The sequence below is a fragment of the Microtus ochrogaster genome, chromosome 21, assembly GCF_000317375.1.
Source record: "Microtus ochrogaster isolate Prairie Vole_2 chromosome 21, MicOch1.0, whole genome shotgun sequence".
Lineage (NCBI taxonomy): Eukaryota > Metazoa > Chordata > Mammalia > Rodentia > Cricetidae > Microtus > Microtus ochrogaster.
The window spans coordinates 3,949,175-3,965,183 of NC_022022.1; the positions used below are offsets into that span (position 1 = coordinate 3,949,175).

At 49.4% G+C, this 16,009-nt stretch overlaps 1 protein-coding gene and 1 pseudogene across 3 annotated transcripts in view; one reads left to right on the forward strand and one right to left on the reverse strand.

Annotated features, from left to right (window-relative positions):
- Positions 1–2,711: 2,711 nt before the first annotated feature.
- On the reverse strand, positions 2,712–2,822 carry LOC113457253 (annotated as a pseudogene).
- A 778-nt stretch (positions 2,823–3,600) lies between these two features.
- The window catches only part of Cgn (cingulin), a 29,025-nt gene continuing 16,616 nt past the window's right edge, over positions 3,601–16,009 (forward strand). The window contains exons 1-6 of one of the 3 annotated variants that reach the window (XM_026784198.1): positions 3,601–3,684; positions 10,716–11,596; positions 12,206–12,303; positions 12,423–12,492; positions 12,593–12,688; positions 14,684–14,811. In XM_026784198.1, coding sequence (XP_026639999.1) covers positions 10,745–11,596; positions 12,206–12,303; positions 12,423–12,492; positions 12,593–12,688; positions 14,684–14,811 — 1,244 coding nt within the window. In that variant the 5' untranslated portion in view covers positions 3,601–3,684; positions 10,716–10,744. Of the gene's footprint in view, positions 3,685–3,799; positions 3,870–4,834; positions 4,919–10,715; positions 11,597–12,205; positions 12,304–12,422; positions 12,493–12,592; positions 12,689–14,683; positions 14,812–16,009 lie in introns of those variants that run through there. The other 2 variants (XM_026784199.1, XM_005357011.3) reach the window with 2 other exon arrangements.

A 16,009-nucleotide genomic window follows, 5' to 3' on the forward strand; every position in this document is an offset into this window, starting at 1 on the left:
CTGTCATTCCTCCATTTCTTTCCCTATTTACTGTCTCTGTCCGGCAGTCCCACCTTCTTTCTCCGGCCTGGCTATTGGCTGTTCAACTTTTTATTAGACCAATCAGGTGTCTTAGGCAGGCAAGTGAAACAAATGCAACATATCTCTACATAATTAAGCAAAGGGAGTATAAACAAAAGTAACACACCTTTACACAGTAAAAGTAATAGTCTGCAGCATAAACAAATGTAACACGTCTTTGCCCAGTTAAAATAACATTCCACAACATGTAAGCATGAGGCAGAGAGAGGGAGAGATACTGGGAGTTGTTGGGGACTGCAGACCACCAGACCCTGAATTTTCTGGAAACAACTTGTTCTCCTCTGCTCTGAGCAGCCTGGCAAGGGAGTGGATTCTGACAGCTGGGATGTGGTCAGAGCCCTATATAAGCTGCCCCTGAGCACAATAAAGATGATATTTTTGGCATTCTTGTATCAAGAATGACCCATGTCCCCATGTGTTTGTCTGTCAGTATGCACGTGTTCTCGGCTCACATACCGTAGCACATACAGCACAGTGCGAAGGGTGAATATTGTGTTTTACAGAGAGTGACCAGAATCTTGAAATTTTAAATTCTGCCCCCCCCATGACACATTTCCTCCTACAAGACCATACCTCCAAATCCTTCCCTGTTTGTTTCACTAAGTGGGGACTAAGTATTCAAATATATGAGCCTGTAGAGGCCATTTTTATTCAAACCACCACATTCTCACTCTATAGCCTAGGTTAGCCTAGAACTCACTACATAACCCAGGCTGGCCTTGAACTTGTGGCAATCACGTTGCCTCAGTCTCCTGCATAGTAAGGTTATAGGCATAAACCACCATGCCTGGCTAATCAGTGACTTTTTTTTTTAACTTCCTAGCCACACCCAGAATAGAAATTCAACTCAATCAGGAAAAGCCCAGGTGTTAGTATAAGTTATTATTGTTACAGACAAATGATTTAGGAGGGCATGATGGCTCACACCTGTAATCTAAGTACCTGCGGGGGAGAAGCAGGAGGAGTGTCAGAAATTCAAGGCCTGCCTGAGCTACCTGGTGAGTTTGAGTTTCCCCTTGGCTACATAGGGAGACTCTGTCTCCAAAAATTAAATAAATAATAACCATAATAAAATATGAAAATTCAAGACCTAAACAAAAAGAAATTTGTAGAAAATGCCTCAAAGTAGTGGTTACCTGTCCTGAAGAACCAGTCTGCCTCCATTTTAGGCTTAAAATCCATCTTATAGTAAAGACAAACTAGGTTCATTCCTGTTTATGATTAAATCTCTGTTTTTCAAGGATTGGGCTAGGACCCACCTGCAACCTTAACTACAAATGGTTCTGAATACCTGTTCCCGGAATGGTGATCATGTCTTTGTTTCAAAAAGATGTTTATAACCATCTTGCAACCCTACCTTTGTTTCAAAAGGTTATGTGACCGCCTATGACTACCTTGTTATGGCCACCAGTTATTACACCCACTTTGAAGCGATGTCTTTGTTTCAGGAGGGACTAATTTGTTATGCTTATGTTATGCTCCTGTAACTCTGCCTAACTTGTCCACCAAATCGTCTATTTGGAAACCCTCTACCCCTGAGCTATAAAAGCCCTGTCTTCATCTTATACAATGCTGATCCTTGAACCCCACCTTAATGGAAGGTAGTCCACGTACATGCATATAGAAGCTTGCTTTAGTTGATTTGGCCACGATGGCTTGGCCCCATGGTTTTTCTCCCCCATCTCTCCCTTTGCACTGCTCTCTACTGCACAAGGCTGGCCACCTCCACCAACCTTTGCCATTGCATCTGTCAGGCAGACCGGGATTAGTCTTCCGCCAGGCCACTGTCTTGCTCAAAAGCCTCAAGTAGGGTGTCTTGGTGTACTATATTGCAATCTCACACTCTGAGGCTGAGATTGGAGGACTGAGAGGACCAGCTTGAGCTACATATAAACCATACAGTTTATCTTGTTTTTTCAAAACAGAATTTCTCTGTGTAGCCCTGGCGTGTACCGCCGCCGCCATTCTATTAAGGTCTTCTGCTATTTCCCTGTTCTTTGCTCACTCTATAGGTTCCCTCCCATTCTAGTCCCCTCAGTCAACAAGTTTTTCTGCTCCTGGCTGAAAAGTTTTTGTGCCCCAATAAACCTCTCCGCTGATGCAAACTGAATTAGAAAAAGCCTGGGGTTTAATGGATACCAATGCTCCCTCCCGGGTGGCCCCCAGAGAGGAGACTGGGAAGGAAGACCAGGGACACGTTTGTTCTCTGAGGGCAGTTTAAATACCCTGTGGGCATGGTCTTGAGCATCTCAGGGGAGGGGGCTTGGGATGGAACTATCTACCCAGACATTCCAGACACTTTGGATATATGGATGCCAGGGGCTGGGGTGAAGCCTTAACCCCAACATTCCAGATTCTTTGGGTACAAAGGCACCAGGGGTTGGGGGTGAGGCTTAACCCAAATATTCCAGACTCTTTGGGTGTATGAATGTCAGCGGCTGGGTGATGCTTCCACCCAAACCCTTTGTCCATTTTCTTGCTTCCATTCACCCAGCTTTCTCCTTCACCTATTTATTTTCTAGGCAAGTGCGCCCCATTGACACCCTTCCTTCAACTGGTTGAATCTAGAGTCTTGGACATGATAGGCAAATCATTTTCTACTGAGCTAAATCCCCAGAACATGCTAGGCAAGCACTCTTCTCAACCACAACCCCACTAACATACCTGTTTTCTTTTTCTACACATTTAGAGAAATTTCTCTAGAAATGAAGTATAGAAATGATCCCTGGAAGTATAATCTTACCTGTTTTCTAAAGGTTCAGACTAAGTTTGCCCTTATTTGGGTTGAAAGGAGACTTTCCCATAAGCACATCATTTGTGTCTTTCTGCCTTCCGACAGGCCTCTATCATACTCTTTTGTTAGGCTTGTCAATAATTCCAATAGCTCCAAAATGTCAGCCTCAAAGAGAGAGAATCACCCTTCTCCGTGGCAGGTCCAGCTGCCTGGTGTCTAAAGTCACCTGACTCCATTTCTTCAGCTCTGTCCTTCCACACCTGATCCTCCAGAAAAGGGGGTCATACCTTTGATGCTGCCCCCCCCTTAATGTATCTTTGGAATACATTGCTTGGAACTCTCTATGTAGACCAGGCTAGCCTCAAACTCAGAGATCCACCTGTCTCTGCTAGGATTAAAGGCTGTGCACCTGGCTAACTTCCCTTTTGAATTCTGGCCAGAGGGACTTGGGTGGGTGGGGCTATTTTTTTTTTTTTTTTGACCTGAGGCTGATGGTCCGTCTGAGTGCTTCCTCCAAGGAAAGGTTTCTGTGGGTGACTCAGAGCTCCCCTCTTTTTCTCCTATTATTTGTTCAGTACAAATACACTCAGTATAGTTAAGGGGTTACCTAGAGAGTTAATTTACCTTAATTTTTCCAGTAACTGGGACAATTCACCTGTTCTGTCTGTCTGTCTATCATCTTTATTTATTTCTAAGATCTCCTTTCCAAACCACCCTTTGGTCTGGAAGAAACCTGATCCAGGAGGGACACCAGCTCCGCAGAAGGTCGCCCAAACCGTGCCTTCTCTCGCTGTTCCTCCTTAGGGCTCTATCCCTCCTAGAAAGCTTCCTTTGGAATGCGGAGACCTAGCAACCCAGCTACAGAACAGGTAGGTGGACTTTCCCCTCCAGGGTCCACGCCCAGCTTCTGAGGGCTGGGGGAGGGGGAGGAAATAAGCTACAGCAAACGCCACGGGAATGCTGGCTGTATCGAAGATTCCTCTTCAAACCTAAATATATTACACTAAATATTTACTGAACAAATAAAGGAGAGAACTATTCAGAGCCCAGCAAGGTAAGCTAAGCCAATCTTCTTTTAACGTACCTCAGCGGTTAACATGAGGAGCCGGCTTTAAGGTTAACTGCCCTCAGTTTACAGGCAAAGTACCCCAGACTCTTTTGGTCTAGTGGGGCCAAAAGCCCTACTTATTGACAGGCTTTCAAAAAAGACGGATTTACAATCTGTGATTGAGTCCCTTTCTGCTCATACCGAAGGTCATTTTGATGGCTGTAAATTTACAGCACTCGGTCCCCAGTCATTCATTCTACACATATTTATTAAGACCCAAATATGTGCTGGCCTCTGTTATAGGCGTTTGAGATGAAGCGAACGAAACAAAAGGAAAAGATTTCAGCTGTGGCGGAGCTTATCATAGGGAGACAAAAGGATGAAAATGATTTTTAGAATGATGTAAATTAGATGATAAATATTACAGAGAAAAAGGTTGCAAAATGATCATGGAGGCCAGAAGCCCAAGACTGGAGTTCTGGTTCGGGTTGCCGATAAGGCAGGCGAGCAGAAAAGCAGGGCGCGCTGACGTCGGGAGACTATGAAGAAATTTTCTGCAGAAAGTGACAGAACGGTATTCCGGCTTAGGCGGAGGGAGATGAAGGGCGGAAAGGGCCGTGGACCGAGATTTTGGTAGAGAAGAGCACGCGGGAGGCGCTTCCCACAGAGCCCAGGGGATGCTCCGGCGCTCAGACACCCCGGTCCGCAAAGCCCCGACGCCCCCAAAATGGCCTCTCAGGCCCCTTGGCGCCCCGCCAGCCCACGTGACCCCGCCGCCCCTCCCGCCCACCGGGCTGGGGACCCCGGCTCTGGGTTCCCGCGGTGGCTGCCCCGCCCCTTGCGGGAAGCCGACCAATAGGAGGAGGGGTGAGGCGGAGCGGGAGGTGACGGCCAATGGGGGCGGAGCTCCTGGGGAGTAACAGGTTGGTGGGCGGGGGGAGAGGAGGGCGCTCAGATCTCGGAGGGGCTGGGCTGCAGCCGCGCGTGCTGCGCGGGCTGACGGAGCGCGAGCCCCTGCGGGGTGTGTGAGCCCGGGAGCACCGAGCTCGACTCGGGTGAGTGAGCCTGCGGGGAGCGAGGACACCTGCGAGGTGGGTGGGCCCGCAGGAGTATGCCTGAGGGGCGGGGTGGAGGCGCCAGATGCCCTCCTCCTCCTGGGCACAGGTGCTGAGTTTAGGAGGAGGGGCGGTCAGAGTGCGGTGGCAGAACTAAGAGCTTGGCCCCTGCTCCGGTGCCAGAAGTAAGTGACTGGTACCGTGCCAGGTGTGGGGCACCTGAGGGTAAGGTTATTCCCAGGGCATCGAGCGTTTCAGCGCTACGATCTCTGGAGGTCAGGCGCTGGCCCTTGGGGCAGTATTTCTCTTGGAAACCAGCGTCGGGGCTGGAGAGGGTTAGTCGTATTGGAGCGAATGGAAGTGCCACCGTGGGTTCAGAGACTGCGGTGGCGATATCAGCAGGTGCTGGTGTGGGGGGTGACTCACCCCCCTCCCCCGCCCCGCCAGTCCTTGCTGGCCTCTGACACCCTCCTCTGGCTTTGGAAGTGCTCTGAAATGTGTTGTCGTTCTCTGACCGTTTGCCCACAGGTGAAAACGGTTGCCAGTAAGACGCTAAGGTCGGGATATGAGGGCACCCCCATCTCCTTGCTAGGTGTGAGATTATTTAAGGTTGTTTCTGTCTTTCTATTCATGCCAGGGAGAATTTTTCCTTCTTCCTCTAGAAAGAACTGTGTGTGTTCTCTAAGAGAGGGGCATCAAGAATCATAAATCCCTGGACCCCCAAAATGACTGAGAATGTTTGCTTTTTCGGGGGAGTGGATCGTGAATTGATTGAATACTGGGTTTCACGTAGTCCATGCTGGCCTTGAAGGAAGTTGTACTGAGGAGGCTGACCTTGAACTGATTGCTGGCACCGCACAGCGCTGGGGTTACAGGCGTGTGTCACCACGCCCACCGATAAGTTGTCTTCTTCCCTGAGGTTGATGTCAACCCTTCCTTTCCAGAGAATATATATTTCTTCCTTTAGTTCTGGATTGGGGGCACTGGAGAGATTTGGGAGTGCAGCTAATTTTCTTCCTGCATTACAGACCTCTTGATTCCCTGGAATCAAGGAGTCCCGATTCCTGATCTATGATAAGTCACTGTAGGCAGTAGTGGTGCAGAGGAAGCTAATTTTCTTCCTGCATTACAGACCTCTTGATTCCCTGGAACCCTAGCAGGAGTCCCGATTCCTGATCTATGATAAGTCACTGTAGGCAGTAGTGGTGCCGAGAGGCGGGCAGAACCCCCGAGGAGACCAGAAGACTAGGGGAATACCATCTCCAAATTCCCAGGCCACATGAGTCGTATATACTGGGCCCCAGACAACTTCTGAGGTGAATTTCCTTGCCTTAGGCGGCAGTGGAGGCAGAGTCAACCTTAGTTTGGCCCCTTTGATGCTCTGTCTGAAGACAGTTGCTGTAATTGGGAAATAATTAGTGACCGCTATGTTTGTAGACAAGCTGCCTACATGGTCCAGGGCACCTTCCTTTCCCAGGTATTTGGGAGTATGGGTCTGGCTCTGGGGGCTGTCAGCTCAGAGATTTGCCTGATTCTAAGAGGATTCTGGCTTCCTGTGGTTCCCAGGCAGACTTGCCTGCCTTTACCCTCGTGGGAGGGGAGGGGAGAGCCAAGTGCCTGGGAGTTGATGAAGGTAAGTGTAAGACCAGGAATGCAACTTTGGGAGCCAGAGAGGGAGTGGTGGAGGGAGACAAAGTCTTCCTGTCACAAACTGGCCTGTCACCGCATTCCAGGTGCATCTGTAACTCCTGCCTCCTCCTCCCTCCCCACCTCTGCCTCCACCTCCAGAGCCTCGTCCCTGGCAGGTAGGCTGGGGAGAGCTCCACTCCTGGCCTCATCCCACCGCTGTGGTGGGGAACCACTCTGGTCTGCTTTGCCCGCTCCCAGGGTAGCCTCCCAGGCCCTCCCTTTCCTTTGCCTCTCAAACCAGTCCAGCCAGTTTGCAAGGGCCCAGTTCTTCATTGTGTTTTTACCCCCACTGGCCAAGCAGCTCCAGCTTGGCTCTCAGGTTTCTGCTTTTTAGTGGACCTAGTCTGGAGTCCCCTTAGGGGCGTGTTCTGTTTGGGCCTACAAGGAGCCTTCTTATCAATGATAAGTTGCTGAACTTGCCTTTTTAATTTTGATCATTTGTTTGCTTTTTTTTTTTTTAAATTACCACTGAGGTGGTTCTGATTGATGTTCTTTTAGTTCTTCCGCCATCTGACTGCTGTTATTCAGCATCTAGCATATCGCCTGGCCCTGTGTACATCAGCCCTTCCTCCACACACCCGAAACCACCCCACCCCCCACTTCCTGCCAGAAGTCCAGGGACCCTGTCACTCCTGGTTGGAAGCCAGCTACAAATGGCTGGGCCAGAGGTGATGGAATTGGGGCAGGGCAGGCTAATGAGTAACTCGGGGAGAAGTGGTTGTCTGGTACAGGTGTACCGTGCCTTCTCCCTGGGTTCAGACAGGGATGGCAGAGGCAGACAGATGGCGCTGAATTAACTTCTGGCCTGGTCTTTTCCCACAGTACAGTTGGTGAGAAATGCCCTGGACATGTGCCAGGAGAGGGAAAAGAGGGTCAGGCATCTGGTGAGAGCACAGGCCCTGGGCTTTGCGGTGTTGGTCGCGATCTTTGTTTACCTGCCTAGGGCTTATGCAAGGCCTTGGAGTGCCCTGCTCTCTTGGCCCCACCCCACTGTCCTCTGTAACTGAAGGCGGGTAGGTTTCGGGTTTTCCGTGTTGAATCATTTAGAGCTCTGTTTTCTGACCCACCCTAAAGATCTCTCCGTCCTGGCCCCTGACCCACATGTCCTGGAACTCAGAGTAGTTGAGGGTGGGGGTGTGTCTTTGGAACCTAGGGGAGCACTGGATAGCACCCCTACATTGGCTGGTACCCTGGGCCAAGGGGTGAACACTTTGCTGTGCCTACATGGGAGCTCCTTGTCCAGATCTGCAGATACACTGACAGGGCAGAACTTCATCATGAATAAATCATGTGACTTCTGGGAGCTGGCAGTTTAGGTACATCTATGGGGCAGAGAGTCCAGACCAGGAAGATGTCTCCTTACTAAGGCACAAGGAATGCACAAGGAATGCTATGAGACATCCACGGGCATATCTCTCTGCTGCTGGGAGAGTCTGCCTTGGTCGGGACACAGCCTTCAAAGAGTATTCATTTACGTTCTCCAAGCTCCAGGGGAGGGCAGCTGGGAGTCTTGGTCTTTGCCCTGGAGGAACTCATCATCTAGTGGTAGAGACAGGAACTAATCTCTTCAGTAAGTGTGTGGAGGTAAACTGAGGCAAACCTGCTGGGAATATATGTAAATGATGGGATCTCTGCAAGAAACTCTGCTTTTCCTAGCGAGAGAAGCACCGCTATTTCTTTCTCTTTTCGCTATCTGCCAAACTTGGGCATGCTTTTCCATACACACGGGGCTTTCTCTTTTCCTCTGAAGCCCCTTCCCCGTCTGCCATGCAGCTGCTTGTCTGCCTTGTAAGGTTGGGTGCTGACCTCCATTACTAAACCTGCCTGCTTTCTCAAATGCATGCCTTTCCCTTGTTCTACTTCTGGCAACTTCTTTCCATTTCCCTCCTCCTGGCATCTGCTGTGATTGACAGTTTGCCTGTCCTATTGCTTTTTCTCAAACTCTTGTTTGTAAGCTTCCTTCTGTGTCCATAAATTCTTATATTGATGAAACTTAAGACTCCCAAAGAAAGAACCTTAATTTCCTCAGCTCCTTAGTAAATTCAGGAGCAGCCTAGGTAGGCTACATAGACCCTTTCTCAAAAAAAAAAAAAAAAAGTAAACAGTATAAAATTATTGCATGTGGAGAAAAAAGAAGGCTTGTTTATTATGTATTTTTATTGAGGCAAAGTCTCACTGTGCAGCTGAAGCTGATCTTGAACTCCTGGTAATCCTCTTGTCTCAGACTCATACGTGCTGACTCTAGAGCGATGGTTCTCGAGCTTCTCAATGCTGCGACCCTTTAATGCAGAGCCTCACGCTGTGGGGACAGACAATGAAAACATTTTCATTGCTACTTCGTAACTGTAATTTTTCTACTGCTATAAACCATAATGTAAATATCAGCGTTTTCCCATGGTCTTAGGTGACCCCTGTGAAAGGGTCCTTTGACTCCCAAAGGGTCGCCAACCACAGGTTGAGAACCATTTCTCTGGTGCTTCTTCTTTTTCTTGAGTAATGTGGAGAGCTTCTCCCCACTGCATTCACAAACTTAAATATTCTGCGTTAAAAGTGTGTGTGGGCTGTGTCGTGGAGGAGGTGCATTCCTGTCAGTCACAGCCCCAGGATCCCCAAAGTGAATCGTTCTCAATAAAGGGTTTCTCCCTCCATTTGGGAAGGTCTGGGATTGCTAAGAATGCCCTCAGTGTCCGGTTCTCCCCCTTCCTTTCCCACCTGTATTCTGCTCCTCCTGCCATCTCCTCCCTTCAGCTGCCCTGGTTTCTGGCTTCCTAGAGCGTCTACTATCTCTGAGAGGGACCTTGCCAAGTTTCCTTGGCCCAGTGCCCCACAGGGCGGTTGGATTGGATATGATTGTTTTTCTGTCTGGCACACCTGAGGTTCCTCCCTCCAGCTTGGTGCTGGGCTCCAGTAGAGACCAGCAGAAGTGAGGAAGCTGCATTTGTTGTTTAATTTGCTTGGACCAAAACCTCCCTCCCCAGTTCCAGGAACCAGAGCACACCTGGAAGGCATTCCATTTACTGAGGCAATGCTTGGGCAGTGTGGACCAGGAAGTTGGCCTGTGGATAGCCCTGGCTCTGTCCCACAGCCTGCCTGCTCTGGGTCCTTGGGCTGGCACACTGAAACCTATGTGGAAAGGGTGGGAGCGAAGCTCTGTTGGTAGAATGCTGGCCTGGCACGGAAAGCCTTTGTTCCATCCCAGACTGCCCAGGAGCTCACCCTTGTAATACCAGTGCTCAAGTGGAAACAGAAGGATCAGAATTCAAGGTCATCTTCAACTGCATAAAGGGTGTGAGGCCAGCTTTGGACCACGTAAGACTCAGTCTCAAAAAAAAAAAAATCTTTTTTAAGTCCTCCCTCCTCTTACTTTTCTGTCTTGGTGTTGTGGATTGAATCCAGATCTCACACATGTTAGAGAAATGCTATACCACTGAGTCACAACCCAGCCCTTTCTGAGATAGGCCCTAGTCTACATGGTATCAAGTTCAGAAGAGACAGGAAGCTACACAGGGAAAGCCCAGAGAGTAAACCCATCTGTGTGTCCAGCCCTCAGGACCTTCACCCCAGACACATCGCTGCTGTCAGTAGCAGTTTGTCTTCCTGGAAATGGGTGCCCATTTTGTCATCTATATATTTTAATAAACTCTGCAGTAGGAGGCTTTTTTCAAGGGAGTGGAAGAATCAGATAAGCAGGTTAGGGGTCTGCCTTTGCGTGGGAAAGACCGCTGGCTATCTGTGCTATATGTGCTGTATCTTCGAAGTCGTACTAAGCCGCAATCCCCAGGACTGCATAAAGGAAATGAATTATTGTTGGATGTCTCGGTCTCAAAGTATGTTATCTGTTTTATTTTTTTTTCCTATGTTGGAGAAACCTTGTACATACTAGGCAAGCTGTCTATTCACGAACTACCGTCCCAGCTTTTTCAAAGTGGACCGCGAGTATCAGCGTCACTTGGGAGAAGTTGCAGTCAGAAACCGGGGATAGACTCCGTAGACTACATTTCTGCTGCTCAGATAAAATATGAGAACCGTTTTCTGTAGAACGCAGTGTTCCCTAAAACTGGCTTTCTACTTCAGGCTCCTCAACTAAAACTGTTTCTTCATATTATAGGACCCCTCCTACATGTGGAGCAGGCACACATGATGGCTGATCCTCGGGGCCCTGTAGACCATGGAGTCCAAATTCGCTTTATCACAGAGCCAGAGGGTGCTACTGAGATGGGCACCCTTCGTCGCACTGGGCGTCGTCCTGCTAAGGATGCAAGAGCCAGTACCTATGGGGTCGCTGTGCGCGTACAGGGCATTGCCGGACAGCCCTTTGTGGTGCTTAACAGTGGAGAGAAAGGCAGCGACTCCTTCGGGGTTCAAATTAAGGGGTCCAACAACCGGGGGTCCCCAGGAGCACTGAGCTCTGATTCAGAACTCCCTGAGAACCCCTACTCTCAAGTCAAGGGGTTTCCCGCCCCTTCTCAGAGTAGCACATCGGATGAGGAGCCCAGGGACCACTGGAACGGAAGACTGCTCCGGTCCCAGTCGCAAGCCTCCCTCACAGGGCTTGCTTCGGTGGGTCCTAACAATCGGAGCGCCAGCTTGTTGGAGCTAACCCCTCCAAAGAAGCCTCCGGTGAACACCATTGACACCGCCCCCTTGTCTTCAGTGGACTCGCTCATCAACAAGTTTGATAGTCAAACCGGGGGCCAGGTCCGCGGACGCACTGGACGCCGCACGCGGACACTTCCCCACGAACAGCGCAAGCGGAGCCAGAGTCTGGACAGCCGGCTTTCACGGGATACCCGCGAGGATCGGGACCGCCAGTCCTCCAACCACTGGACCCCAGAGACAAAGTATGACAACCACGTGGACAGTTCAAAGCAGCCGCCTCAGAGCCAGAGCCCTCTCAGCAGCTTTAGCCGGTCCCGGCAGACCCAAGACTGGGTCCTGCAGAGTTTTGAGGAACCGCGGGAGAAAGCACAGGATCCCACCATGGTGCAGGTCAGATGGCATCCCTCCCCACTGCCAACCCCAGCTTTGCATCCGCCCACCAATCCTTTGCTAATTCGGATAGCACAGGGCCAAAAGTCTGCCTTTTGTTCCCCATCTTATCCACTCAATGTCCACATGCACAGCCTACTTTCATGGTGCAATTCTAAGGAGAATGGAAGTGAGCACGGGGAGTGAGCCGTTCTGCGGTCATCAGCACACAGATATTTGCTAGGTCTAGCACCGTTGGTGCAGGCTGGAGGGTATGGGAAGCTCCCCTGCTAGTCTGCTTTCTCCTTTTAAACTCAGGACTGAGTGGGAGACATACGCATTCTAGAGCTGTGTGCATTTACAAATCCAGCACATCTGTTGGCGTTAATGACAGATTACTTGTGACGCAGGTCACAGCTGGTTACTGAGAAAAGTCTGATGTACAGCAATAGTGCAGAGATCCACCTTGCTTGGGCTTTTTGGGGGGGCCGTTCCTCAGGCCTGAGCAGTGTTGTTCGTCTCCCAACTGCTGCCTGTGCTCCATTTGAACCACATAATACTCTGGCCTGATCTTTTCTCCCTTCCTCTCTTCTTCCTTTCCTTTTTTTTTCCCCTTCATTTTCCCTCCAGTTCAAATCAACTCCAGACCTTCTCCGAGACCAGCGGGAGGCTGCACCAGGCAGTGTGGACCATGTAAAGGCCACCATCTATGGCATCCTCAGGGAGGGGTGAGTGGGGTCCACCTAGTAGTGGGAGCATACACTTCCTTTCTTGTCCCTATGGCTTCTTTTCCCTCCTCTTTCCTGGTCTCTCCTCCCCTCTGTTCACCCTTGCTTTGGTTCCCCAGAAGCTCAGAAAGTGAAGTCTCTGTGAGGAGGAAGGTCAGTTTGGTGTTGGAGCAGATGCAGCCTCTGGGGGTGAGTGACCTTTTGGGGTCAGGACTAGCACCTTGAGGGCCTCCAGGGATCTGGATGTGGGCTTACTTTTCACCTGCTTGTTCCCCCATACCTCTGGCAGATGGTTTCTCCTGCTTCTACGAAGGCCCTGGCAGGGCAGAATGAACTTACCCGAAAAGTGGAGGAGCTCCAGAAGAAGCTGGATGAAGAGGTGAAGGTAAGGCAGTGCAGTGGGAGGAGTGAAGGACCATGGGGAAGGTGATGTCCAGGGATGAGCTAGACTGGAGGGGAGGGGCGTCTCACTGAGTATGAGTATCCTTGTCTGGGCCTCGCTCTGCTGGACTCATGCCCAGCTAGGCCGGCTCTTCTGAGTGGTCCTGTCTGTATTATGTGAGACAATAAGTTGGTATCCTAGTCCCAGCAAGGCCTTTGACGTTCTCTGGGACTTCATGGGTGGGGAGCATGTAGGAGATCTAACTACTTCCTTTTCATTATCCCTTGGTGTCCATGTCTGGGGTCTGCTATTGACTGCTCAGAGGAAGCTTGAGAAACTTGCTATTGTTCTCTCTCCAGGGGTGTAGCTCAGCTGATAGAATGCTCACTTTGCATGCACCGAGTGTCCCAGGTTCAATCCCTAGTACTGAACACAATCAGTTGTGGTGGTACCTGTAAAACCAACACTCAGGAAGTAGAGGCAGGAGGATCAGGAGTTCAGGGTCCTCTCTGGCTGTTTATCAGGTTTGAAGTCAGACTGGGTCACATGAAACCAGGTCTCAAAAACAGAAAAGGTCAGGCGGTGGTGGTGCATGCCTTTAATCCCAGCATTTGGGAGGCAGAGGCAGGTGGATCTCTGTGAGTTCGAGGCCAGCCTGGTCTACAGAGCGAGTTCCAGGACAGGCTCCAAAGCTACACACAGAAACCCTGTCTCAAAAAACAAAAACAAACAAACAAAAAACCCAAAACTGCTTACATCCTATGTGTCTCGAGTCGTCTTTTTCTCATCATACTTACGATGGTGACGATAATGTCATTTATCGAGTGTAATTTTTATGGCAGATACTGCTCTGGGTAAATACATAATCATTACAGTGACTGTGCAAAGAAAAGTATGTCGGAGGATCTTCTCTGAGAAATCTGAAGATGAGGCGGTTAGGGGACTTGCTGTGGCAGTGAGTTGCAGAGAAGGGTGAGATGCTGAAGCCACTCTCCTCTAAAACATATGAACACTTTTTTTTACTTTTCTTTTTAGGATTGGAGGACAGGGTCCCAAAAGGACTGGCTCTGAACTTACTACGTTAGCCAAGAATGACCCAGAACTTCTTATTTTATTTTTTTGTTTGGTTTTCTGAAACAGGGTTTCTCTATATAGCCCTGGCCATCCTGCAACTCACTCGGTAGACCAAGATGGCCTCGAATTTACAGATATCACCTGTGTGCTGGGATTAAAGGCATGCACACCACCACCACCCAGTCAACCCTCTTGCCTCTACTTCCTAAATTTGGGATTCAGATGTCCATCACCATAAACTAGGCACAGTTTATGCCTTGCTGGGGATGGAACCTAGGGATTGTGTATGTTAGGCAGGCACTGTACCACGCCCCTGCCCCCCTCCCCCTGCCTGGCCCCAGCCCCATTATAAATGCTACTTCCTCTTTTCCCAGTATTGCCCTGTACATAGTTAGGAGCTCAGCTCCTGTTGGTTTGCAATCCCCTTGTTAAGGAGAAATCGGTGCAGATTAATGGTTATGTGGAATTAAACTTAATGGATTCCAACTTTGATTCTAGTAATTGTTGGCTGTGTAACTAATCTCAGTTAAGTTCTTCAAGTATTCAAATCCCGTTTCCTGATCACTAAGTGAAGATAATAATATACTCTTTATTTGTTGCAAAACAGATTACTCCAAAACTTAACAGCCTAAAACAAGCATTTCTCAGTGTCTGAGGACTGAGAATCAGGGATCAGCTTCACTGAGTAATTCTGACGCATGGCTATTATTACTAGAACACTTAGGAGACTTTTTTTTTTTCTGAGACAAGATTTCATTCTAACCCTAAGTGCCTGGAATTCACTGTGTAGTTCAGGCTAGCCTTGAAATTACGGTGATCTTCCTGCTTCTGCCTCCCAAGTGTCAGGATTATAGGCATGTGCTGCCATTTGGAGCTATTCCGGATCTGTCTACAAGCTTTTCCTGTTTTCCATTTCTTTCCCAGAAGCGGCAGAAGCTGGAACCATCCAGGGTTGGGCTAGAGAGGCAGCTGGAGGAGAAAGCAGAGGAGTGTAACCGACTGCAGGAGCTGCTGGAGAGGAAGAAGGGGGAGGCGCAGCAGAGTGCCAAGGAGTGAGTGCCGCTGGGGGAGCACTGGGGTCAGCTTCAAGGCCTGGGCTGGGCCTAGAGCTCCATCCTCGGGGTCTGCAGGAGGCAAATGCAAAGGGGGCGGAGACTGTTTTCTTTCTCCCTTTCTGTGTAATGGCGATAGAGCATGATCTGGAGATGGGCTCGTGGGCATGCCTGAGGTTCTGAGTTTGTCAAATGGCCTTAAAAACATCAGCTACCTTACAGGGTCACTGTGAGGATTTACTCACTAGTGTAGCAGATGTCTTCTGTCTGTGACCGATGTTGTCTATGTGACAGGCTCTGGTGTGGGCTCCTGAGGAACATCAGTGAGCTGTGCAGGCAGGGCCCTCCTCTCCAGAATCTTCGCTCCAGAGACAGGGAACAGAGGGTAGAGAAGTGGAGTGTGTGTGTGTGCATGCGTAAACTGTAGCTCTTGACGGCGCGAGTGCTGCAGACTCGCTCACCAAGGAGCAGGTCTCAGTTTTCATTGAAGTAGTTGGGAATAAATGTTCATTAAGATTTGAACAGGTCCTTTAATCCCAGCACTCGGGAGGCAGAGGCAGGCGGATCTCTGTGAGTTCGAGGCCAGCCTGGTCTACAAAGGGAGTTCCAGGACAGGCTCCAAAGCTACAGAGAAACCCTGTCTCGAACACCCCCCCCCCCCAAAAAAAAGATTTGAACAAGGGAGCTGGGCAGTTGTGGCACACACCTTTAATCCTAGCATGTGGGGGACAGAGGCAGGCGAATCTCTCAGTTCAAGGCCAGCCTGGTCTACAGAGTGACTTACAGGACAGCCAGGACTGTTTGTTACACAGAGAAACTCTGTCTCAAAGAACCAAAACAAAAAAAGAAAAAGAAAACAAGAGGTTTGAGCAAAGGCCTGAAGATGGCTCAGCTGGTAAAGGTGTTTACCACAGAACCGGAGGACCTGAATTTTGTCCCTAGGACACACAGGTTGGAAAGAGAGAAATGACTCCTGCAAGTTGTCGTCTGACTACCTCTCAGATGTTTCCCTCACACATATATACACAGTAAATAAATAAAAATATAATAAAGGGAAAACAATTTGAATAGGGGCACGGTGTAGTTTATTGGTGAAATGCTTGCCCAATTTGACAAGGTCCTTCTATTCCTTCATAGCAAAACCAAATGTGCTGCAAAAAATAGAGATTTAAAGGAAGTTTATTCTTTTTTTTTTTTT